The following is a 20,383-nucleotide window of genomic DNA, read 5'->3' as shown; positions in this document are numbered from 1 at the left end:
AAATAAATCAATAAACAAACAAAAAACCGCAAAAACCTGTACATGATGTTTATAGCAGTATAGATTCATCGACCGTAGAAACTGTACCACTCTGATGTGGGATGCTGATAGTGGGGAAGGGTATGTGTGTGAGGGGGCAGGGAGTATATGGGAGCTCTTTACATCATGCTCAATTTTGTTGTGAACCTAAAACTGCTCTAAAAATTAAAGTCTAATGTTAAAAAATGATTCAACCATTTTAGAAAACTGATATACATTTACTCATCTGTGTGTGTATGTGTGTGCGTGAGAGAGAGAGAGAGAGAGAAGAATGGAATTTTCTATGGCTCTGGTTATATACACATAAGATGTGCCTGGCTGGGCTGGCTGTACATTTACTCTTGATGCAGCAGTTACATTCCTAGGTACTTATTTAAGGAAAATGAAGCATATGTCAACACAAAGACTCACAAGTATGCTCATAACTGTTTAATGGAAGGTAACCCCAAACTGGAAATATTTTAGGAACCCACGAGTCAGAATGGGTAAAGAAACTGTGGTTTATTCATACAATGGTACAGTACTCAGCCATAAAAAAGAATGAACTATCAATATTCACAACCAACTGGATGAATCTCAAAAACATTTTGCTGACTGAAAAAACTACACACACACAAATATATACATATATATTTATAAATATGTAAGTAAATGCTGTGTGATTCCAGTTATATAAAATTCTAAAATAAATTAATTCAAGGTGGAAAAATCAAAACAGTGATTGCTTTAGCCAATGGGATTAAAGGGAAAGGGCACAGAGGAATTTTCTGGAGGAATGGAAGTGCTCTATGTCTTGATATTGTGTGGATACAGAAGTGAGCAAATTTGTCAAAATTAATTGAGCACCACACTTAAGGTCTGTGCATTTCACTGTATATAAACTATACCTCAATAAACACAAAAATTTTTAAGAGAAAGAATATTTCATGTTTCAAGTTTCTAAAGCGGAAACGGGAAAGAAAAAAGTAACTCAGGAATGGAATCTAGATTAGCCAAATCAACTGTTTCTGCCACAGGGTCCAAACTTTTCTAGCCATCTTGAATGTTCTTCTGGGCCTATTGGAAAAATTCAAGCTATTTTCTGGAAGTGGCTGAGGGAAGGGCAGAGGAAAATCGGAAGGAAGCTAAATGTAACAGATCCAACCTGAGGTCTCCTTTGCAATGTTAGTTCCACAGACTTGTGCCAGAGTATCAATGATCTGTTACTAATTCCAACCCTAGATTTAAAGTAAGATTATAAAGGATTAACAAATGGAAGTAGCCATTGAATGCCAAGAAATCTCAGAGGAGACAGTTGGAGGCATGTTTGCTCTCTAGGACATTCAGATGGTTTTGAGATGAATTTTTTGGGGGGTAGGAATTACTCCAAATCATCCTGAATTGGTGGGGAGAATTACCCAGTACATTCATAATTAACCAATATTTCCCCTTTACTGAAATAAAGGGAGTTTAACCAGAAGGCAGATGTAGGAAGACATCATCCCATAAGGTGCATCTTTTCTAATCACTCATGTTATTTAAGTCAGATACTTCGTGTATCTTATTAAAATGTTGGAGAATTTTCACCCAACTGTACTTTTTTTTTAATGACACAGTATAGAGAGGTGGACCCTGCAGAGGTGAGGAGGTGAAAACCAGAAACTCAAAGAGGAGGCAGACATAAGAAAGGAGGCAAGGATGTGAGGGAGGCAGTGGAGAGAGAAAGAAACCAGTCCACTGGTAACTCTTCTTGGGCACTTCCTTGGTCTCCCCTGGAGCCCTGGCTTGGCTCTCTTCAACCTCTGTTCCTACCGAGAACTGAGGACATATGACAAAGGAGGCTCTGGCCCCTTGTCCTCTTCCCCATGCTCTTTTTTGCTGCTCATCCCAGGCATGCTCCACACTAGCCCTGGGGTTCAGCCTGTTTTTCCCCATCCTCACATCTTCTCTAAAACACTTCTCACCTCCTGCATCACTCTTGCTTCAGAGCATTAAAATGCCTCACTCACGAGATACCAGTTGCTCCTCCTCCTCCAACTAGTTTCCCCACATCAATTAGGAAAGCCAAAGGTTGTCCCCTTCATCCAAATATGCCTTCAGTCCCAGCCCAATGATGCACTTATCAGCGACTTATACTTTCAAGTGCACCTACCTACCCAATACCAGTATGTACAGGGTGAGTCAGAAAGAAATGAACATTTCCAAACATGTATTACTCAGTAACTAGTTTTTATAAGAAGAGGTACCAAAATCAGTTGAAGGGAAAAATCAGAGTTTTTTTTCTATAACTGTACAAACACTCAATTTTTGTCCCTCAAGGTACATGACATGCTTCAATTCTGTAGGCTAATAATTGCACCAATTCATCCCAGACCCTTTGTTGAATATTACTTTTGATAGTTGAAATGGCAGCCACAATGTTTCCCTTCATCTCCTCCAGGCTATGAGGAAGACGTGGGACAAACACAAGGTTCTTGACTTATATCCCCTAGAAGTCACATGGAGTGACATCTGGGGACTTTGGACTGTAGTTCCAGAGGTCAATACTTTGAACCGAGCATCTCACTGAGCCCCGTGGAAGGTGTTCTTTCCATGACCTCTGGACCCCACGATCGACTTAAGGTAGAGCCCCATCCTGCTGGAAGACAGAGTTGTCAGAAACTACCTGCAGCTGTGAATAAAGCCACGCAGATATCATATCCAGATATGCGACCCCATCACTGTGCTCTCTGCCAAAAATGGGTGGACTCTGTTGTGAAAATTGAGAAATACAAGGGAAGCTCTACTGTTTAGTGCATACTACATGTTTATATACAGCATGGTTACTAAGTAATACAATTTTGAAAGTTTCAATACTTTCTGAACCACTCTGTATATCATAGAAGGCTGCACTTTCCACTCCAACTTTTGGTGCTGAGACAGGCTGGGACCTGGGTCCTGGGACCCTTTGCTGCAGTGCTTACACCTGCGCAAGCATCTCCTTGAACAACAAAATACAAAGAAACTTATAAGGGACTAAAAATAACTGTATATGTGCAGTTGGGGCAAATTATGGACAACAAGATACAAAAAGACCGAACAAACCCAACTGCCACTTCTGAAGAGCTGGGAGCAAAAGCAGGGTACTGCGCATGCCCCCTGCACACAACACCACCAAAAGGGTGGCCAAATCACCTAAGCCACTCCTCCAGCCCGACCCCTGGGCACACCCCTACCCTCACCCTATATAAGGAACAAGCTCGCTCCTGAGCTAGCAAAGAAATACGTTACTTGTTCTCACTCCCCGCTGTTGCAGTAAGGGTCCCAATAAAGCCTTGCCTGAATTTCTTGTCTGACCTCTGATCAATTTCTATTGATTAAGGAGGCTAAGAACCCTGGTCGGTGACAGTGCTACTGTCTCCATCCTTTACATGTGTGGTTGCAGGTGTTTCTCTTTCAATGGGTGCTCCCCAGGGACAAGACTGGGTCTGTGGGATTCCCTCTGAACAGCATCATCCTGCTCTGGGGCTTGCAGGGTTAGGCACTTAGTCTTAAGCTTTTGACAGAATGTGACAATGGCCTATTCCTCATTCTCATCTGCCAGCTCCACCCAGGGAGACAGAAAGACAAGGCAAATCCTCCTGAGGCAGACTTTCCATGGGCTCAGCCTTCAGGGGATCCCTCCTGCCTTCCTCCATGCTGGGAAAAATGCAAGGAGTATGGTTTAATCCTTGGGCCCTAGAACAAAGGCCTTCCTCATTCCATGGCCATGAGAGACAACACCAGCCTGGATGGAGCCTCTCCCAGCAGAGAGTAGAGGCTGGGTTCAGCAGCCTGCTGAGGAGGAGGCTGGCTGTTGCTGGAGTTACTCACGCAGCTTTGCTTCAGTTTCTCTCACATAGTTGCCTGGCTTATCATTCTTTGTTTTAATCTTATTATGAAGGTCCGGCTTCCCCACCTTTCTCCTCTGGGAAAATATAACTCCCCTGTGCTCCACCATAGGACATGATTCAGGATCACTGGGAAGATTTCACGTGAGAAGTCAATTCTCTAACCATCCAGTGGGTCCCCACTGCCTATGAACATAACCCTCTCCTGGGCGCTAAAACAGGGGAAGAGGGCAGAGTACTGCATTCCAGAGGAGGGTAGAAGTACAGCTTAGTCCAGGGAGGCAGTCTAAAAATGGGTTAGGGAACACGGCACACTTCCCACACCCAGACAAAGAAAGATAGAGAAAATCAAGGGCAAATGAACCACTTGCCCTTGACCTTTTAAGGGTAGTGGGACTTGAAAAGAGTGGGCAGAAATGGATCAGCCGCAGGGTCCCTCCTCCCTGACTCCCCCTCCACTCTCTCAGGAGCCCTCATCATCTCTCATGAGCCCTCTCAGTGGACATGACTCAGTGTCAGGGTCCCTGGAATTGGTTCCTAGAACAGCATTCCCTGGCAGGTGGTGATATATATATGAATGACTTATAAATCTACCAATAGGAGAAATACTTGTGTCAGGAAATGAAACAAACATGATACTTTACATTGCTGATGCTATCTGGTGCACATGCCAAATTTCACATTGGATCATATGTTGAAGTGAAATCATCCTCTGATAGGCTAAATGGTTGAATGTGAGGTTCCTGCTGCAATTGAATTATATACATCATTGGAGGACGAGTCTGCTCCCACCCTGGAAAAGATATACAATTAGTACTAAAAGAGGAAGTGATCTGATCACCTGTGCTGTTTGACAGAAGCCTGTCCCCGTGTGCACAGCCCAGAGGACAGATAAGGACCCGGAAGAGGGTTACAGCAGAGAACCTGACTCCGCAAGAGGGAGAGGGCAGCCTGCCAGGCTCTCTCCTAGGACTTGGATGCTGCCTTCCTCTGACCACCGCTTTCTTCCAGCCCCTTGAGCAAGGAGCTGCTGCTGGAGAAAAGCTCTTCCCTGCCTGCTGCTCTGAGTGCCAGCAAGCTTTCAAATCACCCTTCTGATCTCGTGCCTCTGCATGGCCTCCAGGAGCAAGGACAAACTTCTACCTGTGGCTTCTGGTCTCACTAATGTGGCACAAACCTGCAACACTGGTCGCATTTTCTCCCCACCCCTCCCAGACACATACAGGTTGTCCCTGTGTTCTGTTCTTGAAGCTTCTTGTGGGTCCCTGAACACACCAAGCTTCTTCATACTTCCATTATAATGATGATATTAGCTCATCTTCATTGAGAACTTATGCGCAGACACAGTGCTAAGACCTTTTACGTGAATTATTTCACGTAATCCTCACATCACTGTGAGATAGGTACTATTTTCATCCCCCAGTTTACAGCTCTAAAAATGAGTAATTTGCATAAAGACCACGGGAGCCTGTGAGCCTGAGCACTCTGTCTCCAGAGCCCTTGCTCTTAACCAGGGGTTGGCACATTTTTCTTTAAAGCGCCATCTAATAAATTTTTTAAGCTTTGCCTGTCATACACACTTCTGTTGCAACCATTACTCAACTTTGCCATTGCAATGTGAAAGCAGACACAGACATGGGACATTGACATAGACACAGGACATTGGACAAATGCATGTTGCTCCAACTTGACTTGCTAACCCTTCCTCCCCTCCTGGCCTCATCCATGCCAAGTCTAAAGAATCTATCCCAAGAGAGTAGCTCAGAACACCATGCCATGGAAAGGAAAGCTTCTTTCTCAGAATTGGGTGGAATCACATTTCTTGGTAAAGCATTGTGCAACCAGGGTGGAGGAAGGGGAGCTGCTTCCATTGCCTTGAGAAGGTACCTCTTTCCTGCCAGATGCTGAGTTAGCACTCCTTTGGGTAGGGAATGCCCTGCTCTCCCGGATGCTGTGCCTCCGTAACACTGGAGAGATTGAATTGCTTATAAAATAGTAACAAGAGCTTTTCTCAGGCTCATCTCAATAGGGGAGTTTGTCTTTCCTCCCTTGGTTGTCAATTAACCAGATATTCTCATAAATCACCATGCCTACAATTGCTCTCAATATTCCTCTTATTACTTAATGTATGGACTAAGAAATGAATCTCTTTCCCCATAAACCAAACACCATGCTCACTTGACAGCCTTCCCACCCTCTAAGAATGTGTCTGGGGAATTGAGATTTCAAGCACTGAGATTAGAAATATAAATTTGGAATTTACTTGTGACATCATCACACTTATAAAGGCACATTTTTATGATTCACTGCTTCTATATGCTCCTCAACTTTCTGTGCACACCACATTAAGATATATAATTCTTGATTCATAAGAAAGGTCAGAATCTATGGGCATCAAAATGCAGTGAATTCCCTTAATGATTTTTGTCCTACTCATTTTAGCTTCTTTAAATTAAACTCTAAGTTAACATTCCAAAAAACCAGAGAAAAAGGTGTCTATGAATTTCATTTGGTTAAAAAAAATGTACAGGGTCATCAGCTCAATGGGAAAACAAACACTAGGGAGGGAGGTGCAGGCATGGGTAGAAATCACAAGAAGTCAGATCTCTGGGCAGGGTGGGCTTGGGAGATCTCTTATCCTATTATGAAACTGCCAATTCCACACAGGATAGAGATGCTCTTATGCTGTAAAAACTCAGCTCCTTTGTCCCTCTTGCCCTTCAAAGGAGGGTCATGTCTCCAAAGTAGCCCCCATTCCCAGGCCAGGCCACCAGAAAAGCATCCAGGAGCTCCAGAAGGACAGGTGCAAACATGGCGGAAAAACACCACAAGCCACTTCTTGCTCAGGCCACAGGGCAAATGCCTATTAGCTCTCAGAGGCAGTCCAACTTGATGGGAAGGGTGGTGCTGGTGGAAGAGAAAAACTGTGTGGGAAAGGGGCAAACAGAACAGTGTCTGAGTAAGCAGAAGGAGGGGACAATTATCACAGATCAACTCCTTGTCTCCTTTGTTTGAGAACATGACTAACTCATGACTTCAGTGAATTTACATCCAGACTTATTGTGTTGTGATCAAGTCAAGGCTAAGCCAGGAGAATTTCTCCACGAGTAAAGGATGCAAAAGAAGCAACATTCATACTTCATACCTTCATAGTGCCTCGGGGTGATCTCACTCTTTGTAAAGTCCAGCCTCCCCAACCTGCAGGCTCACCTTCCATCACTGAGCCCAGCCCATTTTCCCCATATATAAGCCACTGCTGGGAACCTCATCTCACCGATCTGCTCCTCTCAGCTCTACCCTCCACCTCTCACGCCCTCCTCAGCCTCTTCGACTTCAGGAACCATGACTTCCAGATCCACCGTGAGAAGCCAAAGCGGCAGCCGCCGTGTCTTCAGTGCCGGCTCAGCCAGAGTCCCTGGGGTCAACCGCTCTGGCTTCAGCAGCATGTCCGTGTGCCGCTCCAGGGGCAGTGGAGGCTTCACTGGAGTGGGTGGAGGAGCTAGCTTTGGCAGCCGCAGCCTCTATGGCATAGGGGGCTCCAAGAGGATCTCCCTCGGAGGGGGCAGCTGTGCCCTCGGTGGCGGATATGGCGGCAGAGCTGGAGGCGGCCTTGGCTTTGGAGTTGGAGCCGGGAGTGGATTTGGTTTCGGCAGTGGAGCTGGTGGTGGCATTGGGCTCGGTGGTGGAGCTGGCTTTAGTGGTGGCTATGGGGGCTCTGGCTTCTCCATCTGCCCCCCTGGAGGCATCCAAGAGGTCACCATCAACCAGAGTCTCCTGACTCCCCTCAACCTGCAAATCGACCCCACCATCCAGCGAATCAAGACTGAGGAGCGGGAGCAGATCAAGACCCTCAACAACAGGTTCGCCTCCTTCATCGACAAGGTGAGCCGGGAGCACCTGCCCTCCACTGGGATTTCAGAGTCCCCAGTCGAGAGACGCAACCAATGTCCTACCAGGGGGAGTCTCGGGAGAGAGGGAGGAGGGGACTCGGGCTAGCTCTCCACTGGGATGCAGGACAAGCTCCATGTGGGCCACAGGTAGAAGGTGATAAAAATCATTTACAGCTACTGATCCCTTAAATGTCTTCATTCCTGTCTGGGAAGCATTCTCCACTCTTGATAACCCTCAAGCAAAGGAAAGGAACTGAGAGAATGGAATGAGTTAGCTTGATCTTCTGAAGGGTCTAAGAAATTAAAAAGGGAATTACAGTGGAAACAGCACTTGAGCCTTAGCTGGGGTGGCGGCGGGGAAGGAAAGAAGATAAAAAACCAAAGGAAATTACAGGAAAAAAAGACTCAGAAACATGTATATGTGCATAGAAATACTTAACTTGTAGAACCAGATCATGAGCATTAAGGGAGCTTGTTTTAGAGGGACTCATACACTAGATGGGAAAGAAGATTAAATCCAATCATCAATAGGGTTGGAATTTAACCATTAGATTCTAAACATTTGACATCCCTTTAACTGAGATACACTCTATAAAATAACTCTGCGCAATATACGAGAGAAATACTATTTTAAAGTACATTTGTGATTGTGCTTATCAAGAGGAAGAAAAGAAATGTTGAAAGTCACTGATTGACAGGCTCCGTAATTGAGAAGAGGGACTATCTGATAGCTCCCTGGGGAAACTTGGCCAGTGAGATCTCTGTGGTGTGAAGGAAAACAGTCAGGGGAGCAGAGCTGTCAGCCTGAGCCTCTGTACATGCTCTGGAGTAGCCCAGCACCATGGGGACCATCAGATCTGCTTGGGGACAGTCAACTCACCTCTCTTCCTTCCTTCTTTCCTTCCTTCCTTCCTTCCTTCCTTCCTTCCTTCTTTCCTTTGTTGGACAAATAACCATCTTGTCTTTCTCCAGGTCCGATTCCTGGAGCAGCAGAACAAGGTCCTGGAAACCAAGTGGGCCCTGCTGCAGGAGCAGGGCACCAAGACCGTGAGGCAGAGCCTGGAGCCTTATTTCGAGCAGTACATCAACAATCTCAGGAGACAGCTGGACTGCCTTGTCTCAGAGAGAAGCCGTCTGGACTCAGAGCTCAGGGGGATGCAGGACACGGTAGAGGACTTCAAGAAGAAGTGAGTTACAGGAGAGAAAAGGGCTCAGTTTCCTGAAGCCCACGCTTCAAGTCTATTAGATGACCAGGTCCAAATGAGGGCATGATTCTTAGTAAAACGTGTCCATGGAAATGAAACCACAATTCTTGCCTAAACACAAACCCCAAAGAACAAAAGGGCCATACAGGTGGATGGGGAGAGTAAAGATGTAAACAATTTAGGGACCACAGAATTCATCTTTTAGGCTTACTGGCAGGAAAGCTCCATTTGGATATATCCATTGTGGGAAGTTGGGATCCCAGGCTGCCTTTCCTGTATCATCTTCACCACTGACTCAATTAGGTTTTACCCTTTCTAATTCCAGGTATGAAGATGAAATCAACAAGCGCACGTCAGCAGAGAATGAATTTGTGAATCTAAAGAAGGTGAGATGAGTAAGATCAGGGGTTCATGTTTCTTTGCCGAAGGAGAAGACTCTGAGAAAAGAGTAATCAGCAAGACTAAAGGAAGAGCAGACTGGGAAGGAGGGCTTGGCTCATCTGATCCCAAGTTTTTGGCTTCTTCCCTAGGATGTGGATGTTGCTTACATGACTAAGGTTGATCTACAAGCCAAGGCAGACGCTCTCATAGATGAGATCAACTTCCTCAGAGCCCTCTATGAAGCAGTAAGCATCTTTCCACACTGTTTTATTGACTCTAAAGAGATTTGCAAAGGATGGAAAATCTTAGGTTTGGGTACCTCTGTAAATGTCATGGGAAAAGAGGATCTGACGACCTCATGTTCTGCAGGAACTGGCTCAGATGCAAACCCACGTGTCAGATACTTCTGTCGTCCTCTCCATGGACAACAACCGCACCCTGGACCTGGACAGCATCATCGCTGAAGTCAAAGCCCAATATGAGGAGATCGCTCGCAGGAGCCGGGAGGAGGCTGAGTCCTGGTACAAGTGCAAGGTGAGCAGTGAGGGGGAAGCTGTTGAAGAATCCCTGTACCTCCCCCCGGAAGACCAGCAAGGCTTCCCGAGACTTCACTCGGGAAATCTACATCTAGGAAGCGGGGGTCCACTCAAAGAACGTGTACCCTGAACCAACAGAGTAGATCTTTACAGTATTTATGTCCAAGTCTAGTAAGTCAAAGAACCTAAATGTAGGACAAAAGCTACCATAGATAAAGGCCAAGGGATCTTTGCTTTAGCTTCACCCTGGTGCTGGTTCTCAGAAACAGTACAGAGGATGTTCTGGTCCTGAAGAGAACGAGACAGTCAGTGGTCCTACCAAGGGTGGTGTGTGATGGGTGTACAGTGTCCATGACCTTGTAACACCAATTTTCTTAAAACGCCTTGTGGAGAAACCATTAGTTTTGATTTGTGAAAACCTTGATTAGTGTCCTGTGAAGCCCATGAACACCATCCTCTCTCCCTCTGGTTTACAGTACGAGGAGCTGCAGAGTTCAGCGTGCAGATATGGGGACGACCTGTGCAACACCAAACAGGAGATCGCTGAGATCAATCGCATGATCCAGAGGCTGAGATCTGAGATTGAACATGTCAAGAAGCAGGTATGGTGGGGACCATGGAGGAGAAAAGCATCCTTTCCTTCCTAGACCACCAGGGATCATCAACCACCATGTAGGGAATTCCTGGGCACTGAGGGAACAGCAGGGAGGGGAAGACATGTACTTCCTCCCTTAGTGAGTTCCCACAGTTTAGAGAGATGGATCCCAACCCAAGAGCAGGAGACAAACGCATGACAGGGCCAATCTCAACTGGTCAGCAGTACAAAGATAAGGTCTTGAGGCACTGAAATGAGATTCCATAAGACAAATGATTGATTAGGGAATGCAAGACACAAGTTGGCAAAGAAAAGTTCAGGCCAGAAAGTGTGAGGAAGAGTGCTGCAAATATGCTCAGATTTGATGTAAAAAGAAGCTGAGTAAAGACACAGGACAAATGAGGGTTTTCCAAAAATGTGAAGTGGAAGGAAGGCAAGGTCACAACAGTTTAAAGTGAAATCATCTCCTCACTGTGGGTGTCTGTGGTTTTGTGTGAGTTAGCGTGCACGCACATGAACTTACCCAAACTGTCAACATTCAGAAGAAGCCAGTGGGTCCATTTCTTCCAATGTCCCCTGGTCTTGGGTCTGCTGTAGTATCTTCCAGCACTCACCACCTCCATCTTCATTAGGGTGGTTAACACAGAGGCGTATAGGGAGCTCCTAGCCTAGTTCAGGGTTGCAGAATGGAAAAAGACTGGACAAAAAGAATCAAACCTCCTTTTCCATGGAATCTGGGCTCTAGAGCTCTTCCTCACTGGGAAAGAAGAACCATGGTTCATCTCCTCAGGAGTCCAGATTGCAGGTTCATCTGCCCATCTTCCCCTCTAGTGCACCAGCCTGCAATCCGCCATCGCCGATGCAGAGCAGCGTGGGGAGCTGGCCCTCAGGGATGCCAAGAACAAGCTGGCCGAGCTGGAGAACGCCCTGCAGAAGGCCAAGCAGGACATGGCGCAGCTACTGAAGGACTACCAGGAGCTCATGAATGTCAAGCTGGCCCTGGACGTGGAGATCGCCACCTACAGGAAGCTGCTGGAGGGCGAGGAGTGCAGGTGAGTAACTCACACAACCTCCTCAAACATCTGGGTCCATCTCCAAGGTGTCCAGCCAGTGAGCACCACTGGAAGGCACTCTAGTCGTGGCCATAATGCCACTCCCAGAAAACCACGTAGAAGGCACGTTCCCCATGGGCTCTCCTCACGCCAAAGCTTCCCACGCTGGTCCAGCTCTGGCTCTGAGGTCTCATAATGGCTGTGTCTCCTCTCTCCTAGGCTGTATGGGGAAGGCGCTGGACAAGTCAACATCTGTAAGTACCTTCACTTGCCTCCCTCCCTTGCCCTTGTGCTCTTCTGACTGGACTCTGTGTGGCAGAGTGAGCTCACCATGTCTTGTCATGGCCTTGTCTCCTTGCCTCTCCAGCCGTGGTACAGTCCACCACCTCCAGTGGCTATGGCAGTGCTGGCGGTGTCAGCAGCGGCTACGGCATGGGCGGAGGCGGTGTCAGCAGTGGCTACGGCATGGGCGGAGGCAGTGGCTACTCCTACAGCAGTGGTCTCAGCGTTGGAGGTGGCTTCAGTTCCAGCAGTGGCAGAGCAATAGGTGGTGGCCTCAGCTCCTCCGGGGGCAGCAGTTCCACCGTCAAATTCAGCACCACCTCCTCCTCCGGCAGGAAGAGCTACAGGCCTTGAACACCTGCCACGGGCTCGTGGTCCCACAGCATCTCAGGCTCCCTCTCTGGCTTCACTGCCCTTTCCTCCAGTTGCTTCCTCTCTCCTGCTTCTTTCTTCTCTTACTCCTTGAGTTAGAACTGAAGTTGCTGAGTGCCCTCATGTCCTCTCTGCCACACCTGCTGCATCTGAGCTTCCATTGCTCACCATCGGAAGGTCCCTGTCTGGGTCCTACTCCAGAACAGGGCAATCCCCCTAGCTTTCCACTGGCCCAGTATGTCCCATCTCACAGGTGTTGTGTTCCTCCCTTGCAGTGATCATGAAAGCACAAGTGACTAGTTCTATGATGTACGGGGGTCTGTATCCCTGTGATGCTTCCTCTGCTCTTTGCTCACTTGTATTGCTAAATAAAGCAGATTTATACTATAATGCGTGGTTTCACATTGCCTTGCTTTGTTACCAATGGTTCTTGCGGTTTTCATCGGGCAAATGCCTTTTCAGGAATGAAGCATACTCCCAATTGCCATGTGCGTCACCCCCCTCCTTTAGAGAATTTGACAAACAGCAACTTAGCATCTGGTTGCTCAAGAGTCCTCCAAGAAGAGTTTGGCAATTGAAGCAGGAGGGATCAGGTCCATCATCATAGTAAAGTCTGTTTTCACTGCCCTTACCAGGTGCCAGCAGATTAGTTTCTCTGACTTGGTCTCTAACTGTCTACCTCCTCCTGCCCCAGTGGATACCCATACTCCCCAGAGAATCATATTACAGTCCAAGTAGATCAGGACATTGACTAGAGAGTAAGATATTTGATTTATACTGAGAAATGCCTCATGACCAAGAAACTTGCCTGACAACATGTATCAGGAATAATCTAAATGTACATACTTCTGAAATGAAATTATGCTTCTAGCAATGTGTCCTGAGGAAATAGTACAAATGCAGAAAGCTGTACTTCATGGTTGTCAATCCCAATAATCCTTTCGACAGGGAAAAATTGGAAACACTGGGCAAATTCAGGATCCAAAGACTCAGACACAAAGCACAGGTGTTGATTTTTTGAAGTGTGGAGTCAAAATAAGAATGGAAATGCGTTCTTCCTTACCACATAATCCTCTCACAGAGACTCAAAGAAGTAGGGTCCTTGCAGCTCCAAAGAGATAGCCCTGCATCCTCTCTCAGCTGTGCCCTGGCTTCCTTTGACTTTTACAAATGGGTAATGGAAAACTCAGGATACAGTGCAAGGTTGGTCTGTCAACATTTTCCTGAGGGCCAGTCACTTTTTCCAGTCTCTGTTCTGTCCGTGTCCCTAATCCCAGGCTTTTTCTCTGGAGAATTCTGCCTTATACCATTAGGAATGAAAGTTCCCTTGTTAGGAGTCAAGGAGAAATGACTGATTCTACGAATGGGGTGGAATATATACATAAGATGATCCTGCAGCATCTTTCAGTGCCAAGAAGTAAAGAAATAATCAAAAAGACTCTGTAAGAGCTCCTAATAGACAAATTGGAAAAACTTGAGCCATAAATAAATAGATAAATAAATAATGTACTGGATTATAACCCAAATTATGAAATAATTATTCATGGTCCCCACTGACGTGAATAAGTGATTGACTAAATTGATTAATAAGGGATGATTGACAGCTCTTAGGCAGAAGAATTTCATTTAGTTACATAGGTGCTCCCCAATCAAGGAAGGAGTGAAGAACTGCTCCCCCCTAAGTGTGGGCTGTGCACAATGATTTCCTTGCAAAGAGCACAGTCTAAAAATGGGGGAAAAGAGTAACTTTACTGTCAAGAAATTAATCAAACACTTCCTCAGCCAGGTGATCAAGGGTAACACCGACAGTAGTAAGTCTGGTTCATAGCAAGTACCCTGGATATGATGCAATGAGAAGGGCACACGTCATCTCTGTGGTCTTCCTCCCAAACACCATAACTCCAGTCTATTCATGAGACAACATCAGACAAAGCCCAGTTGTGGACATCTGCAAAACACCTGGGCAGAGTTCCCCAAAACTTTCAAGGTCATTAAGACAAGGAAAACCTGACAAACCATGTTAGCCAAGAAGGAGACACAATGACTAAATGGAAAGTGGTACCATGGATGATACCCTAGAAGAGAAAAAAGAATATTGGGCAAAAGGTAAGGAAATCCAAATGAAGTATAGATTAGTTAATAATAATGTATTTATATTGTTTCCTTAATTGTGATAAATATAACTAAAGTGAGGTATTAATAATAGGGGGAATGAATGTATATTGTATACAGACCTCTTTGTACTATCTTCACATTTTTTTGTAAATCTAAAACTATTCTGAAATTAAAAGTTTATTATGAAAAACGTGTAAAGTGTGGGGCTCAAAGTAACATCTGTATTTTTCACTAGACTAATTTTGTACACAAAATTATGAAACAAGTAAGGGAGAGAAAGAGACAGAATCACAAAGGAACACAAAGACGGTTGCAGGGCCACAGATACAGAGAAATCATTGAAGAACTAATGCTAAAACAATAATGTTCATCATCTCAAGCTAGCGTTAACTCTAGGAAACTGTCTTTCTTTTACGTTGTGTACTTTCTAAATTTTTTGATGTTGAACATGTGTCATTTCAGAAGAGAAAGTGTGTTCCCCACAATGTCATTGTATGACATCTGAGATTAAACGTGATTACACTTTTTGGTACTAAGGAAGGAAAGATTCAGTTTCTAGATTAAGGTCCCTGAGATTAAAACATTCAGATTGATTTCCTTCGCTCACTGAGGACTGAATAAGAGGAAACGTATTTCTTTTGCAACAGCAAAGACGTGTTTTTGAGTCAAGGAAGGACTCGGCAGTTCTGATGGTCCTTAGATACTGGATTTGACTCCTAAGGAGGCTAGCCAATTGCCTCCTCCTGTATGGAGCCCATGCACCTGGAAAATATAGGAAATACATTTTTAAAATAACAACCTCCAATAGAAAAACATTTTCCAGTTAGAGGCTGTATCCAAAGTTCACCTTACCTGAATCTTCTGTGATTCAGAATGATCACTTGTGAGCCATACCACGTGGATTCTAGCTGCATTGGCTAGAATCACCAGTACAGCCCAGTGCATGGAATCCCAGCTCACGGTGGGGGCATGAGGTGCAGAACAGCCAGAGGAGGGAATGTTTCTACAGGTGCTGAGAGAAGGCTGCTCTTCTCTGCCCTGCTCCATGCTCCCAGAGTCATCCATACAGAATCCCTTGCTAGCTAACTCTTCATTGTACTTGGCCTTGAGAAAAGCTGACAGTAGATCCCAGGATGGGAGGAGAAAAGGGTTGAGGAGTTCTTCTCTAACAGCAGCTGGATTCCTTTAACCATGAGTTTTGCTAGGCAGTGCCTTCTCCTCAATGCTCTTACTTCCTGGGCTCCAGGGGTGTCCCTTTAGCACTAGAAAGTGAATGGCAGAGGAAAATCATTCTCTTGAGGTCTGGGAGGCCGATCCCCTCAGATGTGCCATTTTCCCTAACATTCTTACTGTCCCCAACCTCCTCATGCACCTATAGAATCCCCTTCTTTAACCCCACTGCCATCTGTATCTGTACTCCCTCCCTTAAGAAACTCCTCTCCATCAAATGCAATAATGGAAGACCTTTCTTTCCTGCTTCCGTTTGAAACTGCAAGCGTAGAATTTATCTGGATTCTTATGAAGGTTTTCCTTCATCCCGCCTTTCTATTTCTCCATTCCTCTTGCCTAAACTGATTTTCTTCATAGCACTTTCAGGGTGTAGCCACAAAGAAATCAGAAACTGCATTTAATAGACCTCTTTTTGGTAATAGTATTTGTACTGTTATTTTGACACTATCATAGGTTTGTTGTAGGATAAAGCAAATAAGTAATATGTCATTCAGAGCTCAGCTTTTCAGAGTGAGTAAAATAAATACAGGTATAAAATCATCCTGTATTCTATTTAAATGGAAATATCAGTATAAACTTCTGATGTGAGTACTTTTAAATTATATTTTTACATTTTTCTTAGCTCTATCCATTGAAAAGTCTTCAAAGCAAGAATAACCCAGTAACAATGAACACCCATAGCATGCAAGTTTTAGCTTGTGAATATCATTTCTCAATAAAAGGTACCAGAGCTACTCACAAAAATGGCTGATTCCATGTCTGTTGCAAGATAAGTACAAGGTAGCCTTGAGACATCTCCTCCCTGTCAACAAGGGAGCTTTCAAAGTCCAATGCGTTTCTGTCAAAAGGACACAGAAGCCAATCTGAGGAGCTTCCATTGGCCTGAAATGGACAGTTTAAGCACCAGAAGGATTAATGCCTGCAATGGACTCAAACATATCAAATATATTTTTTGAACTGTGAATTTATAATTATACAAACCCCAAAAAACAAACAAACAAAAAATAACTTTCTTTATTACATTTGGAAATTGCTGGGGTCCCAACCCACTATTCTAAAATTGCAAAATAAAGAAAAAAAAAGCACTTATTCTGCCTTTCCTGTATCAATTAACTACATATTAGGTTACCTAAAAAGGAAACAATGACAATTCCTTCCTTATAGATGACTCCCAGGTGATAAATGCAGAGGCAGGACGTTAAATTAATAAGTTACCAGTTTGCAACCCCTCATGAAATGTCAATCTGGGAATTGATCAATGAATATTAAAATATTACATGACAAATTTATTGGACACTTTTTCAGGGAGGGTTAAGACTGGAACTATAGATATACCTGGATCAGTCTTCACATCACTAAATTGAACAACTTGTGTTATATGCCTCATGATCTGATGCAACATGGGGCACACAGCACCAGCTGGGACATAATCTTGCCTGAAACAATGGAACTAAATCTAATCAACTCTAATATAACTAGTACCTAGGAAAAACCGGCGTTACAAGTTACGTGGCACCAACAGAAACAACGAGCCAAATCCAGAACGCAGACGTTCTAGAGAAAAAAAACAATTTCTCCACAAATCAGTGGTATATAAAAGAAAACAATGGAATCTATTACAGAATGAAAGAAGCTTAAGAGAACCAACAGTCCAATGCAATATGTGAATCTAGTTAGGCTGTTGCTTCAAGCAAACCAGCATAAAAAGACATCTTTGAGATTATCAGAGAAGTATGAACATAAAAGAGTATTAGGTTTCATTAAGAAGTGACTGTTGCTCATGATCGATATAAAACTGTTGTACAGTTAGATTTAAAAGTCCTTAAGAACTTAGACATGCGTGCAAATATTGACAAGTGAAATGACTTAATGTCTTAATTTCCTTGAAGATACATCAACAGAAGTAGAAGATTTCAGTATAAGAAGTAATGGAATTAGATGAGACATGCTGAGAAATATGGATAAGTGTTTAATCTGGGGGATTGGTACATGGTGGTTTACATACTATTCTCTTTCATTGTATCTGTTGGGCTTTCAATGATGCAAACTGTGATTAAGCAATAAAGGAGGTTCTTCCACTGAGGAGAACACAAATATATTTTGGGATTAAATTTCTGATTATGGTAAATATGATGGCTTGTAGAAAACTTTCAGGTGACTCTTATCATGGCTCAGGGAAGGGAGAGGCCCTGAGCACAATGATGTCTTCATTGAATCCAATAGTTTCCATGCAGCATGAGAAAGGAAAATTAATATGTTGAATTTCAATTATTGCTTAATATTTTAAATGCTATATGTATTTTAAATATAAATATATGAATGGGAGACTTCTGAATGTAGCCTAATGGAGGAAAGGGAGGCATTTCCCCTTCTCAGATATTATCTTAAAACAAACAAGGAGAACAAGAAATGTAAAAGTAATCTCCACACTCAATCCCCAAAAGGAAAACATCTTAAAGTCCTTCAATCAAAAAAAAAAATAAAAATAGAAAACTCTTCTCACAGAAAGAAAGAAATCAAACACAGTTATTGGGAAACTGAGAGAGAAGATGCCCTCAGTGCAGATCTCAGAAAATCCAGTGAAGAACACTCTTGAGAGCAAACAAATCAAAACTAAACAATGTGGTAACCACAGAGGGACAGCACACAAAGTTAACCCTGAGGTTTTCCTACTGCCAGGCACTGCTGACTCATGTAACTCCTACTGTATGAATGTGAAGAACATGTCCTCGGGTGCAAATCCAAGAATCGCTGGTTTGCAACAGTCAGAAGTGGGTGTGTGTGTTCCAGGGAGGACCCATTTGCCATGAAGTTTCAAGACCCAGTGAAGGCAGGGTTGAGTAAGTGATCAGAGGCAAGGCCTATTGGCAACAGGTTGTCGGGGAAGCAAAGAAGACTGAGACTGAACTGCGAGCCATGCTGCAGCCATCTTCCTTGGCTTCGTCTAATTAAAATTAAAAGAATTATTCACACAGCCTGTGCCATAATGAGAATTCCTGTTAGCCTGGTTGCAGCCTGGCCCCTCCTCCCAGAATGCTGTCTGCAAAAGACAGGTCCAGAAGGAGCTCGCCTCTTTCAAAGATGAGCCCTTGTTAGAAAGGAACAATTCCAGGCCCCACGAAGGATACTTTACATTGAAACAGAAAAACAAAAGTCACTTAGAAAACACTCCACAGAAAAAAGTGACAAAAATTATTACCGAAAGGACAATGAAATAAACACCACGGTGAAATAAGAGAACAAAGGGGCAGTAGAATGAGAAATAAAAGATTAAAATATGAGTTGATAGAGCTCAGAAAAGGAGCAGAGAAGAAAGATAAAGCCACAATAGAAATGAAGGCCAAGCTGAAAGCAGCATAAGACGTTGCTGATGCACAGCAATGGACCACAGGTAAAGGTGGAGAAAACAGCCTGTAGAAAATAGCATGAGAACCGAGTGAAAACATAGATATGGGAGCCAAAGTACATATACCATGAGTGCAACTTCAAAAGAAAATATATATGTGTGTTTCATATATATATGTATGTATATATTCAATATATATACTCGCATGCATCACACATACCCAAGGAAAAACACAGAAACATATCTAAGTGACGTGACTACAAGGGTACACAGGGAAGTGGCAACACTGCTTTGTCTTTCTAGACAGGAGTGGGGAATGATCTTGAGCATGTAATTTTTTCCTTAACCATGTATTACTTGTTTAATTTTTCAGTTAATAGGTAGGTGTGTAAATATCAATATTCAGTATATAAATAGGCATTCTATGACATCTGTATCTGTAATGTTTAAATAGATAGCTTATTAAGCTTCTAGTTTGAACTGTCAGTTTACAGGATACACAAAGGACACGAGATCATGGTAAGTAAGACAACATGACTATGCAAATGCACAGGACAAATAACCTGTTTTTTATTTTTTTCACAAATAAACTGCAAGTGGAAAAGCGGAGGAGGATTTAAGGACTTAAATGATTTTACAGATGTATTACTTTAAAGACATATCACCGAAATACAAAATGTATGGAACTTATTAGAATCCTGATTTGGACAACCCAAACATAAAATATAAATAACACAAACAGATTTAGTTCAAGATTGAATAGATACTCCTTAATGTTAATGAATACATAAATATTAAGGATATATAAATGGTATTTGGTTATGTATTTAAAAAGCACCTCATTTACAAAATAAATGTTGAATTCTATACTAAAGAAATGATATGACCTCTGGGATTTGCTTTTGAATATTTTAAGATTGATAGGGAATTGGGTGGGAGTATAGAAAAAATAAGGCTGACCATGAGTTAATACTTTGTATAAAATCCAGTGATAGATATACAGAGGCCCATTATATTGTAAATCTACATATCTACCTGTGGGAAATTTTTAATGAAAGCAAAAAAAAGTCATGTTTAACTTCTGTAATCAGTGAAAACACTAATAATTATAGGTAAGGGATAAGCAATAGGTTATTTTATATCTAGTATTTCTGCCTTGTGGGTGAAACACCAAGGCAGAGGAGCTTCAGTACATTTCATACACGAGCGTAACATGGAGAACCTCTGTGTGAGTCAGTGACTAACTCCCAGCTAAGTGAATTCAGACTAGTCTTACTGTACTGAGAGCAGTCAAAGCTGGAAGGCAGGAGAAATTTTCCCTGACTAAAGGAAATCTAAAATGCGATCTTCAGATTTCATAACTTTTCTAATAAACCACATGTGATCTCACTCTTTGTAAAGCCCAGCCTTCCCAACCTGCAGGCTCACCTTCCAGCACTGAGCCCAGCCCATTTTCCCCATATATAAGCCACTGCTGGGAACCTCATCTCAC

The 20,383-nt window shown here is 43.6% G+C and overlaps 1 protein-coding gene across 1 annotated transcript; it reads left to right on the top strand.

Annotated features, from left to right (window-relative positions):
- Positions 1-7,153: 7,153 nt before the first annotated feature.
- On the top strand, positions 7,154-12,590 carry LOC132433704 (keratin, type II cytoskeletal 6A-like). Its single transcript, XM_060024820.1, has 9 exons — positions 7,154-7,769; positions 8,750-8,964; positions 9,308-9,368; positions 9,513-9,608; positions 9,733-9,897; positions 10,376-10,501; positions 11,326-11,546; positions 11,766-11,800; positions 11,914-12,590. Exons 1-9 carry the CDS (start codon positions 7,230-7,232, stop codon positions 12,180-12,182), a joined length of 1,728 nt encoding a protein of 575 aa, XP_059880803.1. The 5' UTR covers positions 7,154-7,229; the 3' UTR covers positions 12,183-12,590.
- The last annotated feature ends 7,793 nt before the right edge of the window (positions 12,591-20,383 follow it).

Source organism: Delphinus delphis, chromosome 11 (assembly GCF_949987515.2).
Source record: "Delphinus delphis chromosome 11, mDelDel1.2, whole genome shotgun sequence".
Taxonomy (NCBI): domain Eukaryota; kingdom Metazoa; phylum Chordata; class Mammalia; order Artiodactyla; family Delphinidae; genus Delphinus; species Delphinus delphis.
The sequence above is the reverse complement of the archived record's forward strand: the minus strand, read 5'-3'. Positions and strand labels throughout refer to the sequence as shown.